The sequence below is a fragment of the Quercus lobata genome, chromosome 2, assembly GCF_001633185.2.
Source record: "Quercus lobata isolate SW786 chromosome 2, ValleyOak3.0 Primary Assembly, whole genome shotgun sequence".
NCBI classification, from domain to species: domain Eukaryota; kingdom Viridiplantae; phylum Streptophyta; class Magnoliopsida; order Fagales; family Fagaceae; genus Quercus; species Quercus lobata.
In genome coordinates, this window is record NC_044905.1 from 70030195 (window position 1) to 70054861 (window position 24667).

General features: G+C 37.8%; 2 protein-coding genes across 2 annotated transcripts; one reads left to right on the forward strand and one right to left on the reverse strand.

Moving 5' to 3' along the window:
* Positions 1-8944: 8944 nt before the first annotated feature.
* On the forward strand, positions 8945-12312 carry LOC115976380 (protein AUXIN SIGNALING F-BOX 2-like). The gene is made up of 3 exons (XM_031097614.1): positions 8945-9980; positions 10766-11267; positions 11352-12312. Exons 1-3 carry the CDS (start codon positions 9526-9528, stop codon positions 12123-12125), a joined length of 1731 nt encoding a protein of 576 aa, XP_030953474.1. The 5' UTR covers positions 8945-9525; the 3' UTR covers positions 12126-12312.
* A 3147-nt stretch (positions 12313-15459) lies between these two features.
* Positions 15460-18989, reverse strand: LOC115976381 (cysteine-rich and transmembrane domain-containing protein WIH2). The gene is made up of 3 exons (XM_031097615.1): positions 18896-18989; positions 18513-18786; positions 15460-15754 (listed from the first exon to the last, which is right to left on the reverse strand). Exons 1-3 carry the CDS (start codon positions 18936-18938, stop codon positions 15700-15702), a joined length of 372 nt encoding a protein of 123 aa, XP_030953475.1. The 5' UTR covers positions 18939-18989; the 3' UTR covers positions 15460-15699.
* Positions 18990-24667: the final 5678 nt, after the last annotated feature.

Below are 24667 nucleotides of genomic sequence, written 5' to 3' on the forward strand. Positions count from 1 at the left end.
CTGGTAAACTTATCCCACGTCTTAGCGTGAGTTTGGATTGGGTTATAAATGAAAGTTATTTCACTGTTTAATTTATTTTTATTATTATTTATTAATATTATTGTACGTTTTAATATTATTTATAAATTTTATTATACTATTTTAATTTATTTTTATTTTTATCTATAATATTTTCAATAATAACTTTTTAATTTTTACAAAATAAACGATATTCAAACATAATTTTTTTTTTTTTTTTGGAATATAACAAACACAACCCTTATAGTATAGAAAAAGAAATATGGAAATTACATTTCACAGTGGTAGAACCAACTGTTATGTTGTTACCTCTTTCATATTAATCCCTTCAGGGACCAAGGGAGACCCCACAAATTTGCCTTAAAAATATATGCAAAATTAAAAATTACATTTAATCCTCTCTCAATAATAAGTTTCTCAAAACAAAAATTTATTAGATCAAAAATACCCTAAAAATATAAAAAACCAACTAGCTTTCACCTATGCCCCGCCTAAAATAAAAATAAAAAGGACTAAATTTAAGTGGTTTTATACCATATTGAGGTGTTGAATGCCTCACGAAATGTTGGAATTAATTTTATTTTAAAAAATTGGATACATTTTATAATGACTTTGTTTTCTTGACCATAAAACGCTTAAACATTAGGATTGGGAATTATATTCTTTTTGTCCTTTTATTTTTATTAGTTATATTATTTACTAAATTTAGTTATAAGAATGATTTATCCAATTTTTCTATATATATATATAGAAAATGTAGTTTAACTTTGTTCGTATGTATATAATTAAGATAATAAAGAAAAACAATTATGTTTTGAAAATTATCTCCATTTTCTTTATGTTGTATGTAGTTTTGGTGAGTAGCGACTAGCGTCAATTTGAATGTGCTATTTTTGTATCAATTGTTTGGTTTTTTTGTCTTCTCAAAGTTACATTTTTCTTTTATCATTTTATGATTCTCAAAGTTGATTTTTTTTTTTTTTTTTTTGGTTCTCAATAATAATAATAATAATAATAATAATATTAATATTATTATTATTGTAGGGATAAAGGCCCAAAACTATATATTGGGCTTTGGACCTTGGCCAAGGACGTTGGTTGATCCGAATGCGAATAAACAGTAGTGAGAGTGTTAAGCTTAGAGTCTCATGGGTATATGGCAAATGGAAAGGTTGGGGGAGATGGTTCGAGGAGTAGTACCTCCTCAGATAAACGTAGTGCCCATCTAGCCTGCACGTGGAGGGTAGAGATGAAAGGGGAAGATAGTATTTAAGGATAAGGAGGCAATGAGAGTGGGTGATCGAGAAATCAAGAGAAAAAATCTGTAGCAATCAGGAAACAGACTTGTAATCAAACTTAAGAGAAATATAAGAGAACTGATCTCCTCGAACTGTGCCGATGACATTTTCTTCAACTTAAATCAATCTTTCTTTCTATTCTCGTCATTTGGACCCACTTTCTACAAATTCATTGTTTTGGGCTTTTTGGACCTGGGTTCATCCATCCTTTGGGCTGAGAACCAAATCGGGTCCTTACAATTATTATTATTATTATTTGTGTTTGAATTAAGATGCCAAATAGGATATGAACAACATGATTTTATTTATATAAGAGAATGTATTGTAATCTCTGACTTTAGAGTAAGGGAAGTTATAAATTGTACAACTTGATAGATGATTAACTTGCATTGTATTAAGAAATAATTATTGTGGGGGGTAAAGACTAGGAGGTCCATGTCAATGTCCACGTTGGGCCAAGGGCCCAGTCCAAGGAAAAACTCCTTCTTGGTCGTGGAAAGAATCCTCCCCAGCATGGATGTAGCCGAGGACAAAGGGGGCAACCTGCCACTGGTAATGACACTTCAGGTCATTCCACGGAACAGAAAAAGTACTAAAGCATAAAAGGACAACGGATAAAATGGAAATGTCAGAGGGAAAGGCTGTCATGATTTCATTCAGTGTCTTGTGTCTGACATAGCCATGCTTTTCTGCCTTTACAATCACTCCCAACAACTGAAAGGGAGGGCTGATGGGACAAGTACCAACCCTAGGAACCCCATTCAGGAGGAAAGAGATTACTATAAAAAGGGAGTGGAGGGAGACAGAAAGCGGGGGGCTGAGACCCCCCAACACACTAGAGGCACCAGAAAAAACTCCTCGGACCATGCCGATGACTAATCATCTCTGGTAAACTCAGTCCATTTCAGCTTGATCGTGAAGAGCACCGTGCTAACCGTTGTCCATACACTAAAGCCTAACTCTTTGGTCCACTCTCTACAAAATTCATTATACTGGGCTCACTGGTCTAAGGTCCCATGCATCTTGGGCTTGAGCTGAAAAACGTAACCCTACAATTAGCGCCGTTTGTGGGGAGAGCTTGTGCGTGAGCGAATGCAACGGTGAATCACGGTGGGATTAAGCTCCTATCAGCAGGAGTCCCTTAGGAAGACCATTTTGGCAGTGGTACAAGCTACACGAAAGTCTCCCCATTATTTCCAAAAACACACCGTCATTGTCGTAACTCAGCTTCTATCAGGTCCACACTTCGAAGCGTTGATTACGCAGGAAGGATTGCTAAGCGAAGCGCAGTTCTAAGGGCTTCTAACGTCAGATGTGTTCCCGGTGTACTTGTCAAGGGGCTAATTCTCGCAGGCCCAGTAGTCTGGTTCGCTGAATGCCCTTCGAAGAAAGAAGCCGAGGGCCGAACCAGAATCTTTTGAAGCGGTTAAACAGAACCTTAGCTATGTCGGGTCCCCGGACCTCCGGCCTCGAGGAAATTAACATGCACTCACAACTTTCTAAATGACTAAATACTAGATAGAACCAAGGTCTTGCATGGTCCTCGGACTCAAACTTATGGGGAAACTAGCTACTCCAAGAAGAACCTAAGTACTAGACAGAACCAAGGTCTTGCATGGTCCTCGGACTCAAACTTATGGGGAAACTAGCTACTTCAAGAATAATCTAAGTACTAGACAGAACCAAAGTCTTGCATGGTCCTCGAACTCAAACCTATAGGAAAACTAGCTACTCCAAGAAGAATCTAAGTACTAGACAGAACCAAGGTCTTGCATGGTCCTCGGACTCAAATCTATAGGGAAACTAGCTACTCCAAGAAGAACCTAAGTATTAGACAGAACCAAGGTCTTGCATGGTTCTTGAATTCAAATCTATAGGGAAACTAGCTACTTTGAGAAAAACCTAAGTCCTAGATGGAATAAAGGTCTTGCGTGGTCCTCGGACCTCAGGCTTTGTGGAAACTAATACGCGATGGTACCTTTATAAGTGTTCAAGCTAAGTTCAATCATGCCTCGGTCCTTGGACCAGACGCCTAAAGCAAGTTAAAGCTATGAATATCATCGGAAACGTGGAAAAGAACCCTAGTACCCGGCGGTCCCCTTGGACAGTTTACTTTAGGTTACACGTCATTGGGCGGTCACCCCGTTTGCAGTGCAGAACATGCGGTTGTTTTCTTGGTTAGTCTTATATAGTTAACTTACTTAAAGTCGGCGTTGTTGTGCCTGTCAGTTTTTGATAAGTTCAGAGTGACAACTCTTTACCGTCAATGGCGTCAATTCTAAGTACTATTCAAAAGAAAAGATACCAGCACATCCATTCATAAAATAATTATTGCAGAGAAGAAAAGGTACGCAAAATGAAATAAAATCGTCTTTTTATTAGATAAAGAAGAAGTACAGTGTACATAAAAGGGCTTAGACAAGCCTATATCAAAAGCTAACTATAAAAGGCAATACATGGAAACGATAAATCCTGAATCTTGCTCCAGCAGCAATCGAGCAAGTATGGATGGCACCGCCGGTGGAAGAGGAGAAGAAGCGGAGATGCCCGATCCACGATCTTGCTCCAGCAGCAATCAAGCAAGTATGGATGGCACCGGCGGTGGAGGAGAAGAAGAAGTAGGAACGCCAAATCCCCATACTTGCTCTAGCAGTAATCGAGCAAGTATTACTCTAGCAGCAATCGAGCAAGTATGGATGGTACCGACGATAGGAAATCCAAACCCTCACATGCGTGACACATGGCGCCAGATGAAAGTCCAAATTTCGTCGCATCAAAAATCTAATGAGACCTACACCTGCTTCGGATTTTGGCTGAATGAAGAGAGACTTCTTTCTTGTCCAGTCGAGGGGGAGGAATATCTTTGGCCTTTGTCTCCCTTGCCTTGACTGGGCCATTCTGAATCTCGGAGACACCCGAGGCTTCTGAAGAGGGTTTGGTTCCTTCACTCTCACCTTATCCTTGACCATTTCACTCCCTAAATCTCAATCACTATCATAGTGGGGACTCTGTGGGAACATTTGGAGAGTTAGAAACCTAAAAAACTCAAGGGTCTGCGAATAAAGGAGAATGATCTCCCCCTATGTGTCTTATATAGGGGGCAAACCTGGTAACAATCAATTCGCCCAAATCTCCAAGAAGGAATTACAAGCGAGATAAATCTCGCTTAATTTCCAAAGCAGTCTTCAGCCATTGGATTTGCGTCACCTCGTAAAGAGACCCTAATGAAAGCGCGCCTCGTGCACCGAAACGGTAGGAACGCGGCTTGGATAGACTAAAAAAATGTCTCACAGCTAGGAACGTGCCTCAGGCAAGCGAAGAGGCTCTAGCATTAATGGAGGGCAAGATTTGGCAAGCCATGACAGAGACCCGATGTCACCAAAACCTTCCTCTCTGTTCGAGGAGCCGGACAACAGGATTTTGAGGGGCTATTGTGGGGGGTAAAAGACCAGAAGGTCCATGTCAATGTCCACGTTGGGCCAAGGGCCCAGTCCAAGGAAAAACCCCTCCTCGGTCGTGGAAAGAAACCTCCTCGGCATGGATGTAGCCGAGGACAAAGGGGGTAACTTGCCATTGGTAGTGACACTTCAGGTCATTCCACGGAACAGAAAAAGTACTAAAGCATAAAAGGACAACGGAAAAAATGGAAATGTTAGAGGGAAAGACTATCATGATTTCATTCAGTGCCTTGTGTCTGACATAGCCATGCTTTTCTGCCTTTACAACTACTCCCAACAACTGAAAGGGAGGACCGATGGGACAAGTACCAACCCCAGGAACCCCATTCAGGAGGAAGAAAACTACTATAAAAAGGGAGTGGAGGGAGACAGAAAGCGGGGGGCTGAGACCCCCCAACACACCAGAGGCACTAGAAAAAGCTCCTCGGACCGTGCCAAGGACCAATCTTCTCTAGTAAACTCAGTCCATTTCAGCTTGATCGTGAAGACCACCGTGCTAACCGTTGTCCATACACTAAAACCTAGCTTTTTGGCCCACTCTCTACAAATTCATTGTATCGGGCTCACTGGTCTAAGGTCCCATGCATCTTGGGCCTGGGTTGAAAAACGTGACCCTACAATTATTATCTTTTTATTTATATTTCAGTAAGATTTAATAGACATAAGTTTTATATTTGTATAGCTCTTATTATTAAACTATGAGATTTTATTTTCATACTCTTAACTCCCAAAAGAAAATGTCCTGACTCTATCTCTATTCACAATATTGACAAAATAGAGAACTCTAAATATTCTTATTAAAAGGGAAAGCTTCGTGTTTTCTTACTATATTTATTATTATTTTGTATGTAAATATAGTTTTTTTTTGTTACAAAACAAGGTACTGTCTCTCTTTTTTTTGGCAAAGGATTTGGACAGAACTTAACTCTTTTAAAATTTTAACTTCTTCACTTAATTTGGATAAAATCCACGTGAAAGATTTCATGACTTTAACACTAATTGCACCTTAGTTATCAGTCATTGATCAATCAGAACTTTGAACCAAACAAATTATTTAAAAAAAAAAAAAACTGTGAAATTACATTTTACCCCTTAAACTATACTCCTTTTACAATTACCGCCCTTAACTATAAGAATGTACCCTTTACCCCTTTAAACTATATCCTTTACACTTATCCCCTGAACTATAAGAATGTATACTTATTCCCTAAACTATTATGTATAAAATATGGTGCAAATGTAAAGTATTACACGGGTAATAATTTAGGATAGTAAATACATATTCTCATAGTTTAGAAGACAAAGTGTTATGCGGGTAATAGTTAGAGAGAAAAGATTGTACAATTTAGGAGAATAAAGTATAATTAAAAAAAAAAAAAAACCCAAACAAATTATTCATCACTTCATGATTGTTCTATACACCTAGTATTGCTCATTTATGGCCAATACAAACTCAATTAATTTTTGTGAAATGTTTATAGTCTTGCTATTAGCTTTAGACTTATCTCATTTTGTTTCCAATCGTACTGTTAGAGCATTAGCATTGGGGAATGCTAATGCCAAATCTAAAGGAAATTTAGCATTTTTATCCCCAAACCCCTCTGCATCAGAGAATGGTATCCAGCACTATTGCAAATTTTTTTGCAATACTGCTACAGTACAATTCTATGTTTAGAATTGTACTGTTCACAGTATTGTAAAAAAATAATAATATTTTATTATGCTTTTCCCCGCGAAATCTTCTCTCTTCCTTCTCTGTTTCTCCGTTTGCTCTCCTCTCTTCAGACCCAAACACCATCGCTGAAGCTTCACCAAGCCTCTCACCCATCTCCATCGCTGAAGCATCACTACCCACACCCACTGTCACCACAACCACAGCCACGACCACAGCCATAGCCGCCACAGCCACCACCACCACCCACAACCTCAACCCCAACCACCATCAACCACCATAAACCAAAACCCACTCGCCCACCCACCTGCCACCACCGTAAACCCCAACCCAAAATCAACCCACCACTAGCCACCACCACCACAAACCATACCCACCATCAACTAAAACCCACTTACCTGCCTACCTTCCATCACCGTGAACCCCAACCCAAAATCAATCCGCCACCAACACCGTAACCCATACCCATCAACAACCCCAACCCAAAATCACTCCGATCAACCCACGAACCCAACCACAAAAATCAAACCCCAACCCAAAATCAGTCTGCCACCAACACCGTAACCCATACCCATCCACAACCCCAACCCAAAATCACTCCGATCAATCCACGAACCCAACCACAAAAATCAAACCCCAACCCAAAATCAATCCGATCAACCCACAACCAACACCCAAAGCCACTCCGATCAACCCACAAACCCAACCACAAAAATCAAATCCCACCAAAATCAATCAAAACCCAACAAAATTAAAACTCACCAAAAAACGATCCACGATCCACCGCAGAGACCCACGATCCACGATCCACCGCCCAGCCACACCCAGAACCAGAGAGACCCACAAACTCTCGAGAGGCAGTCAGGCATAGAAAAAGGGAAATGGAGGGGCAGAGAGAAAGTGACAGAGAGCATGGGAGAGAAAGTGAAAAAAATGAAGAACTCCAGCAATCTGAAAAAATATAGCGAGCAAGTGACAGAGAGCATGGAAGAGAGTGAAAAAAAGATGAAAGAAGGGAAGAAGTTCCAGCAATCTGAAAAAAATATAGCGAGAAAGAGAGAGAGCATGGGAGAGAGTGAAAAAAAGATGAAAAAATTGAAGAAGCTTCCAGCGATCTGAAATTATATAGCGGTTGGAAATAAATAATAAAAAATGGTTAAAAATAATATTTTAATAAAAATAGAGTTTTGGGATGTAGGAGAAATGGTAAAATGGTATGATATAATGATAAAGTGGTGTTTTAGAATGGTAAAATAGGATAGCATTAGCATTGGAAAATGCTAATGCTCTTAAAGTTGATGCAAGATCAAGATCTGACACTAGGACAGCTATTTAAGTTAAAAAAAACAAAGAAATTCAAATAAGAAAAAAAAAAAAGAAAAAAAAGAAAAAAGAAGGAGGGAATATTGATGGTTTCAAATTATCAGTATGCTTGATTCAGAAACATACTACTGCTCCTACTTCTACCAGTGTCTACTACAACTCAAACTGTCAAGCATCATTGGTGCATTATTCCCAAACCCCATTAACCAACCACCCTGCGAGGCTCTGGCCAATCAGAGAAGCAACCATTCCCATATTCAAAACCAACTGCATTATATATGTACGGTCAAATGGTTGATTAGGAATAGGATAACATGAGCAAGCAAGTGATGCAACTAAATAACGTGTGGACTTTTATAGGTACATAGGTTAGGTACAACAATTAACACACTGAATTCATCATTTTTCTCTGTACTACAGACATCTTTATTATGGTTCCGTAACTCAACATTATTTCATATTTACAAACCGCATTTATAGCGCTCTCTTAGATTTTGTCAAAATCTTTTTCTTTTTTTTTTCTTTTCTTTTTTTACTTTCCTTACTGAAACTGAAATTTCCTAATCATTAAAAAGAGCCATGATTCGAGTTATCCACATCTAAAAAATGAATTTAAGAAAAGAAAAAAAAAAACCCATAAAGTAAAAGTGAAAAAAAAAAAAACAAAAATCTCTGACACAAAATAGTTTTAACTATGAGAGTAGAAAATACAAGTACTCGCCTTTATTAAACGACAGCGCATAGAGTAGGGCAAAAAGATGCTTCACATGGAAGTGTCTCTTTCAAAGGCGGCGAGTTTACCATACTCGCCGTAGTAGAAAAAAATATATGTAAATGTATTGTATGGTATTTTGGTAATTTTGGTTCAAAACCAGTGTCATTTACCTGACAGACCATTTACTGATCCCTTTAGTAAGACTTTGGCAGAGAGAGGGGGGCTTGCTCTTCGAAACAAGTGATAAGGACACATGCATGTTCACCCATTCAACGGTCAAGATTCCATTATTTTATTATCGGGTCCATGATGACCGTTGGATCGAAAAACTTAACCAACCATGGTTAAACAATTTGGGGTTAAGACACTAACCATGGTTAGTTAGCTCAAAGCTCTGGGTTCCTCTCTCTGACTCAGAGTTAAGCTTTAACACGAGGCTCTCTGTTTGGTATGTGTGTGTCTTTGAGATACAGAGAAACTCAAATATAGAGATAATATATAGAGAGAGAGAGAGTGAGTTTTTTTTGTGAGAGAGAGAGAGAGAGAGTAGGGATTTTTTTTTCTTTTTAGCTCTCTCTCAGTTTTTAGAATCATAAGGTCTCGATTTAGTCAAGATTTTATGAGATTCTGAGATCTACGAATTTTGATTTGTTTTGCTAAGTTATTTGTTTTTGTTTTGTTTTGGGTTACTATTTTTATTTTTTGTTTTTCATTGCTGCAATCATCACTTACTTGATTTCAAAGATGATCACTGAGGAGAAAACATTTTCTTTTCATTTCTCTCCCTCGTTTTTTCTCGAGAAACTTTGATTTTTTTTTTTTTTTTTCCATCACTCTGTCTCTCTGTCTCTCTTTCTTTGCAGATCTAAGCTATGTGAGAGAATTTCCTATTAAACCCACATCAGATCTACTCTATCTCATGTAGATCTCAGCTCATTTCCAACAAGATCTCTCAAAATCCTCCATTTTTTTTTACTTTCCCTGAAAGTTAATATTATTTTTTTCCGGGAAAATTGTGGGTGTTGGATTGGATGTTAAACGATGATGAATTATTTTCCGGACGAGGTTTTAGAGCACGTGTTCGATTTCGTAACATCGCACAGAGACCGAAACGCAGTGTCTTTGGTGTGTAAATTATGGTACAGAGTAGAGAGATATAGCAGGCAGCGAGTGTTCATAGGAAACTGCTATGCAATCAGTCCAGAGAGATTGATCGCCAGGTTTCCTGGGGTAAAATCTCTGACTTTGAAAGGGAAGCCTCATTTTGCGGACTTCAATTTGGTTCCTCAAGATTGGGGAGGCTATGTGCAGCCATGGATCGAAGCTTTGGCTAGAAGTCGTATTGGGTTGGAGGAGCTTAGGTTGAAGAGGATGGTGGTTTCAGATGAAAGCCTCGATGTTCTTTCTCGTTCTTTTACAAATTTCAAGTCTTTGGTGCTTGTTAGCTGTGAAGGGTTCACCACCGATGGCCTTGCAGCTATAGCTGCTAATTGTAGGTAAGAAATATTCTTTCTTGTCTTGGTTTTCTGGCATAATTTTGCTATATTTGCTAATTTTTGACTATGAGATTCCAATTGTTATAAATGGGTTTCTTTGACTGGGTCTTAGACTTGTTGATTGTTGATTTTTGGTATGTATAGAGTATGATAGTTTGTTTTTGTTGCTTTCTTAATTATTCTGCTAAGAGAAGGGTTATGTCTTCTTTTAGAGAGTTTCTTTTTAAAGCATTTTTATTATATCATTTGTCTTTAGTTGATGTTGGGTTACGCTTCTTATTAGACAGTTATGTGGCTAGTAGCTAACTAGAGGAATTAAATTGCACATCTGTTGAAATGTTTTGTGATTGTCTTTGAAATCTTTGAAGTCTACCCAGCAGGTATGGTTATATTCCTTGTGGGGTGAACTGTGGTTTGGGTAAAATCTTTATGTGCAACTATGCCCTGACTTCTCAATGTAAATAGTTAAGCTAATATCTTTTTAAGTTGTCTATTAGCGTGTGCTGTGTTGAATATGGTTAGTCTAGGATTCATTGGTTTTGGATTAAGATTGAGTTTATGAGCAGTGTTTCTTAACAGTAGTATAATAGCTTTTTGGTCTTGATATTTCGATTGTAATATTTTCTCTTGGGGGGTTTCTGGTTGAAATTGACTGGCAGGGAGGTTTAAAGAACTTGATGATTATAGGATATAGTATGTGATAGATTTTGTTATGCTGATTGCTGAGAGTTGGTAGGTAGATTAGTCCTTTTAACATCTTATTTCTACTCGTTTGTTTCTTGCAGGTTTCTTAGGGAGTTGGACCTGCAAGAAAATGAAATTGAGGAAAAGAAAAACCACTGGCTTGGCTGCTTCCCTGACAGTTGCACGTCACTAGTCTCCCTGAATTTTGCATGCTTAAAAGAAATTAATTTAGCAGCTCTTGAGAGACTTGTAGCAAGAAATCCTAATCTTAAGAGTTTGAAGTTGAACCGTGCAGTGCCTCTTGAGGCGCTTCAAAGGATTTTGATGCGAGCACCTCAACTAGTGGATTTAGGAACAGGATCTTTTGTCCTTGATCGTGATTCTGATGATTCTGAGACCTACAGAAAACTGAGGACAACCATTCTGAAGTGTAGATCAATTAGGAATTTGTCAGGGTTTTTAGAGGTTGCTCCTCACTGCCTGCCAGCCATATATCCTATTTGCGTGAACCTAACCTACTTGAACCTGAGCTATGCTGCAGGGATTCATGGTTCTGAGCTAATCAAGCTAATTCGCCTCTGTGGGAAACTTCAGCGCTTATGGGTATGATCTTTTAAACCTGGTCTGACTGATGCTTACTTTCTTCTTTTATATAAATCAATGACATAGTTTTCATAATTACTTCAGATTTTGGATTGTATCGGAGACAAGGGACTGGAAATTGTAGCTTCAACTTGTAAAGACTTGCAGGAATTGAGGGTTTTCCCATCTGATCCCTTTGGGGCTGGGCATGATGCTGTAACAGAAACTGGCCTGGTTGCTATATCCAGTGGTTGCCCAAAGCTTAATTCATTGCTGTACTTCTGTCAGCAAATGACAAATGCTGCTCTCATAGCTGTAGCTAAGAACTGTCCAAATTTTATCCGCTTCAGGTTGTGCATCCTTGACCCTACAAAACCTGACCCTGTAACCATGCAGCCACTAGATGAAGGTTTTGGAGCAATTGTTCAGTCAAGCAAGCGTCTTCGGCGATTGTCACTCTCTGGCCTTTTAACCGACCGGGTTTTCCTTTACATTGGAATGTATGCAGAGCAGCTTGAAATGCTTTCTATTGCATTTGCTGGCGAAAGTGACAAGGGAATGCTGTATGTGTTGAATGGATGCAAGAAGCTTCGCAAGCTTGAGATCAGGGACAGCCCCTTCGGGGACATGGCACTTCTAAGGGACGTGGGAAAGTATGAGACAATGCGATCCCTTTGGATGTCGTCCTGTGATGTAACTCTTGGAGGCTGCAAGACACTTGCGAAGAAGATGCCAAGGCTTAATGTGGAGATAATAAATGAAAATGACCAGATGGAATTTGCCCCTGAGGACAGTCAAAAAGTAGAGAAGATGTACCTGTATCGAACACTGGTCGGGCCAAGGAAAGATGCACCGGAATTTGTGTGGACTTTGGTGTAGGTGCATTGGGCTATTTATTTTCTTGTTATCATGTAGTTGTACTTTATTTAGGCCAACTGATTAATGGATTTTAGCTCGACGATGAGTTAGTTGAGTTAGTGTTCTGTTATTGTTTTATTTACAAGAGATTTCGCATTTGTAATTTTTGTTATTATAAATAGATTGTGTTAGAGAAATTACTGCAAAACTTTGTCTATTTTAGTATAAAAACTTATTTTTTGTATTTTATATATTCATTTTTAACACATTTTAAATCATATTATCTATTTTAAACTCTATTTAATTAAAATATTAATTTATTTTTTATTTTTTTAATCATACAATTTACACAACTACTATTTACTTTCTGAAAGTTGAAAGTTCAATTAGTGTATAAAACATTATGAATGATTAGACCTCCAATAACAAAATTATCAATTCAAGCTTTATGACAAACGATAAGTGTGCGGAATATGAATAAGCTTAATAAAAAATTGATAAACAATTTAAACCAAATAAAATCATATCCACAGCAGAAATTAAATGGTAAATATTAAGGGAAGAGAGATGCAAACACAAGGACAATATATGATGTGTTATCGAAGATAAAATCGAAGCCTTCGGAGTAAAACCTCTCCGTCGCCCTCCAAGCGGTAAGTAATCCATTAAAAAATGTAGTTGGGATATATGAACAGCAATAGATCCTCCAAGTCTAATTTACCTAGTGTACCTAAATCATCCAAGTTTCTTGCTCTAACGAGGTTGTGCCAAACCTATTTCTTTTCTAACTTCCCGGATTCTGCTACTTGACCATAGCATCAACCAATGTGAAATTGGTTCATTCCTAACTGCTTCCTAAAGCACCAAACAGTCATCTCACAGAAATGGATATGGTGAGAAAAAGTTTTGGTAAAAAGCCTCTCAAGGATTTAACAATAGAGAGGAAGAGAGTTGAGAAATTTGAAAAGTCTCTTAATGAAGATTGGGGATGAATCAATCTTGTTTTTTTCTAGGGTTTCTCTCTCAAAATTCTCTATAGAAGCTCTCTTTCTTTCGTGGGTAAAAGGGGTATTTATACTAGGGTGATAATGGAATGTGAAGAGTCAGGTTTTTCAAAACAAGGCTAGCTTGCAGCTTAGCCTCGCGGCTTGACTGAGTCGCGAGTTCCAGCCGCGAGGTAACTGAACGGCCAGTTGTCATATTTTGTCCTGTAGTGCTCCAGCTGGCATGACGCTTCAACTTCTGGCATGCCTGACACGTGTGCAGCTTCTGGTTGCTTGCAGCTGTGAGTCACCCGCTAGATCCAGTCGCGAGTCCCTGTTTTTCTTGCACACTCTTGAGCATTTCTTCACACTATCTCACTCACTACCCTTACAAGAATCCTACCTAAATACAGAGTTACTAATTACCGAAATACAAACAAATTTGGCACAGAATAAAGCCAACAAGATGGTTGATTAAATTCAACCTTACACTCTCTTTCTTCTTTAAATATCCAACTATCATCTACTCTCTTTCTTTGTTCAATGCAAAATGAATAGTGTTTACATAGTTACTATAGCAATTATATATTTTTACACGAGTATAAATGCTTGGGGTGTAGGGAGTAAGGGTCAAGGTTCAAGTCTTCAGTAGGGAGCTCAACAAACATATACACTTAGATTAAGTTAGAATAGAAATTCTATTTTTTTATCAAAAAATTATATATTTTTACACAACTTTGCATGAGTAAATTTTGGATTTCGTTGGCTAAAATGTGATCATTTTTATTTATTTATTATAGTGCTCTTAATATATTGGAAAGTGGATTCAAGTTAGTTCACTTGATGGTCTCTAATAGTTGAATAAAAGATTTGGAGTTTAGTTTTCACCTACTTTAAAAACTTATTGGTATCTTACTTTAATGATAAAAAGTTATCATTAAGAGGAGAAGCATCGAAAAACTATCTCAAAAAAAAGAAGTATATTGGAAAATTCAATTGCGCTTGACCTGGCTAGATGACGCCGATTGGTTTTAGCTGTGTCATTCGGCCTATTTAGTTATAAAAGTTGGACCCTCTCATCTGTTTTATTTTCATTATATTTCTCGTTTTCTTTTCATTTGGGCTTAGGCTTCAAAACCCTTGACTTGAACTTGATAGAAAAACAGTTTTCAAGGAGATTCAAGTATTTCTTATCTATTCTTAGATGTAAATTACTTTTTCCATTATTTTTCTTTTCTCTTTTCTTCATTGTCATTTTAGAACTTGAGCCCATAGGCTACTCAACAAAATGGCCATCCTCATCCTTAATAAAGGCCTAGATTAGAGAGCAGTTTTAGCAGAGCTAGGAGCTGACAAGGGAATGTTAGGTATCATGCCTACAATTTTGAGTACTTCTAGTGGGTGGTACTCTTTCAACGTCTGAAATGCCTAGTCAGTTAATATAAACCAGAAAGAAGTCAGAAGTGTACTTTGTCCCTGAAGCTATGACCATTTCAAATAGTACTACTCTTCTTCCACTCAGATGTACTACTAAAAATTAAGGTGCTGTTTGGATTAGGAGAGTTTTAAGTGATATCGTCCTGTTTTCATAACTCATGATCCAAAATTGGTGGGGCCCACGGAAGAGCACTTGTTTGGACTTCATGATTCATGATCCATGATTCAGTTTTCATCACTCAATTCTCTGATTTTTGAGTTATGAGTTATGGAAACTGAAAACACATTTTAACTGTTTTCAGTTTCCATAACTCATAACTCAATGAGGAACCTACAGCTGCAACTTTTGACCTTTGACTTTTTTTTTTTTTAATTCCTTTCTTCTCGTTCATTTTTTTTTTTTCTTTTTCGGGTTTCTTCTTTTTTTTTTTACTGATTCGGTCTTCAATTCTTCCTTTTTTGGGTTTCTTCTTCTTCTCTCTCTCTCTCTTTTTTTTTCTTTTTTTCTTTTTTACTGATTTAGTCTTCAATTTTTTTTTTTTTTTTTTTTTTTTTTTTCACTGGTTCGGTGAGTTTGGGTACTAGGGGTTTAAGGAAAAAAAAAAAAAAGTAGAAGTTGCACAAGGTACATGTATGGGGCTCACAAATAGTTGAAAAATATTGAGTGATGACAAGTGAGTGATGGTGCCAAACAGGGTGGGGTGTTTTAAGTGATGAGTGATGAAAACTGAGTAATGAGTGACCATTTTTTTAAACCAAACAAGGCCTAAAATAATCTCAATGGTGAATTTGCTTGAAGTTATTAAACTTACACGACAAAATATAATGGCATGGAGATGATAAATAGTATCGCCGGCAAAAGACTAGTCTGGAAGACCACCAAATGTCACATAAAAGGTGAGAAGAATATATATATATATATATATATATATATATAAAATCACAATGGAATCAGAACCGTATCACTTATAATAGAACCTGTTCTCAAATTCCAGGAAATGCGATTAAATTACATGGACATAGAACCCCATAAAGCACATCATAGAACCTCTTAAAATCCAGATAAGAGGGGAAAAAAAAATAGAATTACCAGAACCCCCACACAGATTATGTAGAATCTAGCAAGCAACAACAATGTGCAGCCCAACTTAAGAAACAAACCATTCACTGTGTCATCAAAGAAAAAAGCAGCACTCCTCCAACAGACAACAGCAGCAAAGCGCAGCCAAACTGCACATGCAAAACAAAACATTCATTTGTCAATCCACCATCATAAAAATGAACACTACGACGAGTTCTAAGAGCATTAAGCTTTAAAAACTTTCCAAATGACTTTTTTTTTTTTTGGCTACAGTAAGTAGAGGGACATGAGCGCCCAAAGTTCAAGCCTGACCATCCCCTAAGGGGAGTGCCAAAGGTACCATTTGAGCCAAAATCTAGTAATTCACAAGCAGAATAAAAGCAATTAGCAGATAGCAAGCATGTTTGCCTTGGGACTTGGGAGATCTAATTGCACAAGTACAGGCTCACTAACAAATCACTGTATATTCATGTAGAGTCATAAGAATAATTATAATTTTGTCGAATTGTAACTGGAAAAAATTTGCCAACCTGATAAGAGTTTTCAAGAAGAAAAACAGTGTTTGAAATTTTTGTCCCATTGAGATTGAGGGATAAAATTATTGCTCATACATTTTGAGTGTCTACGGTCTACCACCATTCATTTCTCAATTACAAAAGTCAAATATTCTTTAGGGTTCATGACTCATATATGAGAAATGAAAATACTATAACCATTCTAATTTACTCCATACCACTATGACTCGGATGTTGTTGGGAAATGTGAATTTAATTATTTAACTATTATTCTAACACTTCCCCTCACCTATGAGCCAAACTCTTTAATAAGTTGAGCCTAAAACATTGAATTTTTAAAGTTTTTAAATAGGAGGTAAAGTGTTGTAAACGAGTTGAGCTATTAAAAGTTTAGTTTTGTTTATTAAATTTTATTTTGAACATGAGCTAAACTTGAGATTTTTTTTTTTTTTTTGATAGGTAATAACAGCTTTATTGATAATAAAAGTACAATGAATTTACGATAGTAAACTCACTGCACTGAAAAGAATACAAACCAATCAAAAAGAAAGACTAACGGAATTAAGAAAGTCAAACAAAGAATGACAATGCATAAACCCCCAAATCTGGGACCACTCAAACAAAGTCTTAAGTAGTAAAGACTTCACACAGTCTACAAGTCTCTCAGTTTTCTCAAAAATACGAGTATTGCGCTCTTTTCAAACTAACCACATAAGACACATTGGAACCATATTCCACACATTTGAAGTGCGACTCCCCAACCAATTCCACCATGCAGAGAGAAGAGAAACAACATTCTTCGACATCACCCATTGAGCCCCAAACAAACGGACTTCACTCCACAAGGTATGAGCATACTTACAATGGATCAATAAATGATCCACAGTTTCCTCTTCACATCGACAAAGGCAACACCAATTCACAAGAGGTAACTTCTTCTTAACAAAGTTGTCTATAGTAAGAAGCCCACCTCTAGCAGCTGTCCATAAGAAGAAAGCCACCCTTTTAGGTACCTTAACACACCAAATGCTCTTTCAAGGAAAAGACACCAATGGGGCTGCTAGCAATGAAATATAGAAAGAGTGCACATCCAAAACACCACTACAATTCAATTTCCATATCATGGTATCATCACCCCCCCTAGGTAACTTGGATGAGATATACACAAAGAAATCATAAAAGATCCCTATCTCCCAGTCTTGAAATGCACGACGGAAACGTAAGTTCCAGCTTCTACCACCCCTAACCGGTGCAAAATCAATCATATTAGAAATCATAACTTCATTATTCGTAGCAATAGCAAACATTGCTGGATATAAATCTTTCAAGGTAGTAGGGCTACTCCAAGGGTCGTGCCAGATCTGATACGAAAACCCTTACCCGCTGCATACAACACATGACCAAAGATACTCTTAGCCCCCTTCCTAATGTTCTTCCACATACCACATCCATGTGTCCCTCTAACAAATCTAGTATACCATCCCCCACTGGCCTCCCCATATTTGGAAGCTATAACCTACCTCCATAAATGTGTGACCTCATTCCCAAATCGCCAGAGCCACTTCCCAAATGAAATTACATATTTAAACTTGGTTCATTTTCTTCTCAAACAAGCTCGAGTTTGTTCACAAACTACTTGATTAACTTACTCTTTTCCCATATATAGTAAAAGCAAGACTAAAATTAGTTAGCCCTTCACAAATCTATGAATTTTTACTACAAATGGACTATTAATATTATCAATAAACAACAAATAATAATTGGATATCATATGAAAATATTTACAAACTTACAAAATCCAATCTCAAGTTTGTATAAGTGTAATTTTAGATGAGAATACACTGAAATATATAATATTATATGTAGTTAAATCGAACCTCATGTTCACGAGCATGTTCACGAACACATTATTATGTTTGAGCTTGACTTCTTTAATAGTTGAGTTTAAACTTGGACATGAACTTGACTTGTTTACTAAACAAACGACATAAACAAGCCTTTCCCGAGCTGAGCTCAAGGTGCTCATAAATAGCTTGGTTCATTTACAGGACCATGGGAGACATACATGGTTCAAGATCAATTGTCCCAAAACCTTAAACTTAAAATTTTAAGGAAATTGTGAATTTAATCATTTATCCATTATTTAACACACTAGGACTCTTTCTTCTTGGCACCTTAAACGTGTGCCCCAAGGGCACTTCGTTAACAAAAGCCTTCAGTCTATTGTTTTAAATAGACTTTAGAGTGCAATCTCACAACATAAATATCTCCTACATATTTTGAACATGAATTTAACTAATAACACATAAACCAAACAACATAGCAAAAAAACCAAATAAGAAAAAGGAAATGGATAATTGATAAAATTAAATTATATATAAAATGGCATTACCAGCCACGTAAGAAAGAGAGACAGCCGGGCTGATCATCGTAGTGGTGATGCTCACAGTGGTATTGTTGATATTGTTGTGGCGGCGGCGGTGGTGGAGGATGCTGGTACCCTTGTGCGAAATAACCTTGGTACCCCTCGTACGTCGGAGGCTGCGGAGGTGGGTACCCTGGATATCCTGGCGGTGGGTTCGCTGGTGGTGGTGGGGGGTACCCATCGTACGGTGGCGCTGATGGGTATCCCTGTGGCGGTGGTGGAGGATATGGATATCCGTACCCTACAATTTATTTAAAATTGAATACTAAAGTAATAGAATTCTAAATAAGAAATTGAAATTCGAAAATTAGACTTGAAAAAGGGAGTATTTGATCGAAAGATTTTTTTACCTGGGGGAGGATACGGTTCTTGGGGAGCTCTCTGGTAACTCATTTTCGGGCTTTCAAGAGGAGGTTTTTTGGTGGAGAAACATATATTGGTATTTCATATATATATATATATATATATATATATATATATATATTTTGATTGGAAGGTATTTCATATTTGATCAGTTTTGATTGAATAAATTAACCGGGTAAAAAATATTAAAAAAAAGTGATTGGTACAGCCAGTCTGTGCACAATCATGGCCTGCCATGTCACCACCTCGTTAAAGTACTAGCATTCCAAAAACACAAATAAAAGCTCTTTTTGGTCCTGCCCTTTTTTTTTTTTTAGCAACAGACCAGTTAAGAGCATTAGCATCCGGAATGTAAAAAAAAAAAAAAAAAAAAAAATCTATTTTACACATTAAAATCTTACTTTATTTATTTTACCATTTTATTTTATAACTCTCCCAACATCTTAGTTTCTATCTTTACAAACAATTCATTAAAATAATATAAAATATATCAACAATAATATTAAATATTATTATCTCTTCCATCAACAATAGCACCACCGAGAACACTCCAATAGAAGTGGCACCCATCAACAGTAGCACCATCGAGAAACACTCCAACAATAGTAGCACCCATCAACGACAGCAGCATAGAGAAACACTCCAAGAAAAACCCAAATCTAAACACACAAGGCTCATGGCGAGCAAAACCACCCACGGCGAAGAAAACCACCCGCCCACGCCCCCACGAACCCATGGCCACCCACAGCCTCGACAACCCCACACCAATCTAAAACCACCCAAAATAGATTTGAAGTCTTTTTCTTCACACCCAAAGCCAATCTTGAAAAGAGGGAGGCTTCACCGTGAGAGGAAGAGAGTAGAGAGCGTGAGAGAAAGAGATGAGGAAAAAAGAAGAAGAAGTGAGAGGTCAAAGGAGTCTAAAGTGAGAGAAAGAGAGAGAAGAGATTAAAAAATTATAATTTTTTTTACATCCTCATGAATAGTAAGGTTGCAAATATTATTTGCAACCTTACTGTTTGGGTTTGCATACCCGGATGTGGAAGGAATTTAAGGGTTTAGGTGGTAAAATAGCAACTGGAGGGGTTTTACACCCCCAATGCTAGTGCTCTAAAGATGAGCTTTATTCGAGTGTGTAAATCTAATTTTTTTTTAGTAATTATAAATAGTAAGTACTTATATTTTTAGGAGCAACCATGAACAGTAACTTCTTATATTTATAGACATTAGACACTACTATTCATGAGTTGTAAACTTAAAACATTATATTTTATTCATTTTTCTCTCTTTAGCTTTTTTCTCTCCCACTTTTATTAGGTAGTGCATATTATTTTAATGAGTCTGAATTTGGTAAGAACATTCATATTTGAGAATGTAAAAAAGACATATTTTACATATACAAACACTACTTTATCTATTTTTACATATAACCTAATAAAATAAAATAATTATAATAAATTTTTTACATACTTTATCTACTTTACCAATTTAACAATACATTCAACATCTCAGTTCTCATTTTTACATACAACTCATAAAATAATATAAACTACACAATCAAATAATATAAAAAAATTTGTTTCTCTCTCTCTTCTCTTCCATGAATAATAGGTTGTATATTAGAGAACTCACTATTTATGGTTACTAAAAAAAATAGCAATACTACCCAAATAAACTTGATTTTTGGGGTGTTGGTTGGTAAAATAGCAACTGGGGGGTTTTTACACCCCCCCCCCCCCAAAAAAATGCTAATGCTTTAAGAGCATTCACATCAAAGGTGTGAAAAATGCTAAAAACTCGTTTTAGAAACTCATTTCACAAAAAAACACACTACAACAAGGTTGCTATACTCAAATTTTTTGGCAACTGAGCTATAGTAGATTGCCATAAATGACAGTCTATTGTATCTCAACACTTTTTTTTTTATTGCTTCTCTTTCACTATTCTATCTCATTTCTTCTTTCTTTTTCTCTCCCCAGTCTCACTTTCTTCTCTCTTTTCTTCTTTCACTAGCCTTTCTTTCACTTTCTTCTTTCACCCTAAGAGGAAAACTTGAGATTTTGGGTTTGGGTCTGAGCCAAGTCAAAAGAAAGGAAGTGTGATAGAAAGGATGGTCGGAGCAAAGGCTGTCGAGAGAGGATGGCTGGAGCGTGGGGTTGTGGAGGTGGTGAGTGTGGGGTTGTGGGTTTGTGGAGGTGGCCTTGTGGGTGTGTGGGTTTGCTTCAGATGAAAAGAGAAGAGATTCATATGAAGAAAGAGAGAGAAGAGGAGAAGAGAGAGAGAGAGAGAGAGAGAGAGAGAGAGAGAGAGAGAGAGAGAGAGAGATGAATAAAAAAATGAATAATTTTTAGGTAATGTATGATGGTGAACTGAAAATTGAACCAACTCCAATTCATCTATGAGGGTCGTCTAGGCCAAGAAGACAAGAATAGTTGTACCTAGCAAAATGGTTGTCCATGAGGAAAGCACCTGGACGACCCTTGACACTTGGAAAACTCCATAGAGATTTATCTACAAGAGCTAGTAAATTGAACCACGTGTTATTATTTCGAGGCATGAGTAAGATCCTGGTTCATCGCTATAACTTCCTACTCAGTACTTAACTTCCAACGACAGTTATAGAAGATAATGATAAAATATTTTAACTCCTATAGCGGTTGTAGAAGTTAACCTTGAACCCTTTGACCTCCTTAAATATAGGGGAAGTTACGAGACAAGTAACCGTTTCAAAAGCACACTATATAAACACTCATTCACATTAAATGAAGGTAAGTTTTTGAGACAACTCCCAAAAAGTTGGAACTCCAAAATTTAAGAGAGAAACTAACTTAAGCATTGGAGGGTTCTAGGCCACAAGGAGAGTAGAGATGCTTCTAGTAATCCCCATTGTGATCGACAGTCAGCACCTGTCATGCAACTGCCTTCCATCTAACATGTACAGTCCATGGTAGGCGCATGGCGAAATTAACCAGTCAGAATCAAGAGTTGACTAGGGAGATTAGTCTAAGGAGGCAATGCCATGAAATATACGCGGAAGGACAAGCCTAGAGTCAAGAAGATAGAGGAGGAAATGTTGAGCCCAAAAACTAGTCAAGGGGTACCGCTTCACAAAGGGTGCCACACTTGGAGAGAGAGATAGATCAGATGAGGAAGGTCATGGATGAGATGAGGGAGAACATGAAAAGGGTAAATCCCGTAGATAATTTAGTTCATCGAATAGATTCTCCTTTCACGGCTTCCATCAACAGTCACCCCTTACCTCTTAAGTTCAAGATGCCTTCCTTAGATTCATATGATGGAACACGCGACCCTTTTGATCATATCACTACTTTCAAGACTATGATGCACCTTCAAGGGGTTCCAGACGAGATTATGTGTAAGACCTTCCCTACCACTCTTAAAGGGCTAGCATAAGTGTGGTTAGTAAGACACCTCCGGATATTGTGAGTTCTTTCGAAGAATTGAGCAAGCTGTTTGTTAATAATTTTATCGGAGGACAAAGGCATAAACGTTCCTTGTCCAACTTGTTAACCATAGAGTAAAGGGAAAATGAAAGCTTGCGGTCCTTCATTACTTGTTTCAACAGGGAAGCCCTGATGGTGGACGAGATGGACGACAAGTTGTTATTGGCAGCCTTTCATAATGGAGTTAACTCCGATTTATTCATCCATAGGCTTTATGAGCAAGAGCCTCAAACCATGGCCAAACTCATCCATTCGTCCCAAAACTTGATGAATGCAGAAGATGCAATTATAGCTAAGAAGAGGAAGAGAGCCGAGCGAATGGAAGCAGATCTCTCATGCCATTTTGAGTAGGTTCCTTATCTAAAGAAGGCATGAGCGGGAGAGAAGAAAGATCGAGACAACAAGAAGGCAAGCTCTTCAACACGGAGTTAGCAATACACGCCCTTGAACATGCCGCTTGAACAAGTGCTTATACAAATCAAGCATGGTCCTTCCTTGAAGTGGTTAGAAAAAATGAAGGGGGATCCCAACAAGCGCAATAGGAATAAGTATTACACCTTCCACAGAGACCATGGGCATGACACAAACGAGTATTTTGATTTGAATCAGCAGATAGAGAATTTCATCAAGCAAGGAAAATTGAGAAATTTCTTTGGACGAGATCACAAAGACGAGAAGTTGAAGGGAAAGTTAGAAGAGTCGTCACAACCCCCATTTAGAGAAATAAGAGTTATCATATGAGGGACCTCGACAGGACAATCTTCCAAGTCAAGGAAGACGTACCTAAAGGTAGTGCAAAACGTCCAACTTTCAGGACAATCCCTAAGGCAGAGGGTAACGGATGAGCAAGCCATTATGTTCATTAACGAGTATGCTGAAAGGTTCACCACCCACATGACAACGTGATCGTCATCACTTTGCTTATTGTTGATTATATGACCAGAAGGGTGTTGGTGGACAATGGGAGTTCGGCTGACACTTATATTACTCTGCTTTCCAGTAAATGAGGCTTAGACAAGATCAACTTCATCCAGTAAATTCACCCTTGGTAGGATTTGGAGGGATGAAAGTGCAGCCCGTGGGTACCATTACGTTACTTGTGGTGGTAGGAGCATATCCACAACAGATAACCAGAGAAGTAAACTTTCTTTTCATGGACTGTTCGTCGTCATACAACGCTATCATTGGAAGACCGACTTTAAACAGTTGGAAAACAATAACATCTACTTACCATTTGTCTGTGAAGTTCCCAATAGATTACAGAGTGGGTCAAGTGCAAGGAGACCAATTAACCGCCAGAGAATACAATCTAGCCATGTTGGCCATGGACAAGCACGTGCAGATGATGAGTATAGATGAGAGAAGGGTTACCACGGAGTCCATAGAAGCATTGGAAGATGTTCCTTTGGACAAAAGCAACCTCGAGAAGTTCACAAGGATTGGAACAAACATGGAAATGAAGACGAAGTAAGACCTTGTCCATTTTTTAAAGAATAGCATGGATGTATTTGCATGGAGTCACGAGAACATGCTGGGTATTGACCTAAATGTAATCACTCAACGTCTGAACGTGTGTTCTTCCTCCAAGCTCGTGCGTCAAAAGAATAGGGTTTTTGCTCCCTAACAAGATAATGCTATTAAAGAGGAAGTCCAGAAGTTGACCATGGTGAAATTTATCCGGGAAGTTTATTACCCGGATTGGTTGGCCAATGTGGTGATGGTCAAGAAAGCTAATGGCAAGTGGAGTATGTGCATGAACTTCACCGATTTGAACAAAGTTTGCCCAAAGGATAGCTATCCGTTGCCATGAATTGACCAACTAGTGGACTCAACTGTAGGTCATAAATTGCTAAGTTTTATGGACTCTTTCTTAGGCTATAATCAAATAAGGATGGACGAGGCGGACCAAGAGAAGACATCTTTTGTTACCAGCCAAGGTTTGTTTTGCTACAAGGTGATGCCCTTTGGTTTGAAGAACACGGGAGCAACTTATCAAAGGATGGTTAACCATATGTTTCGTCCACAGATTGGACGTAATGTGGAAGTTTACGTAAATGATATGCTGGTAAAGAGTTTGGATGAGGAAAAGCATCTAGATGACCTTCAAGAGACCTTTGATACGCTTAGACGATATATCCAAGCAAGTGTGATTTCAGAGTCTTGTCTGGTAAGTTTCTTGGGTTCATGGTTTCACATAGGAGAATTGAGGTGAATCCCGATAAAATCTTGGCAATAATGAATATGGAGCCACCGAGGAACATCAAAGAAGTCTAATCTCTCACCGGACGAGTTGCT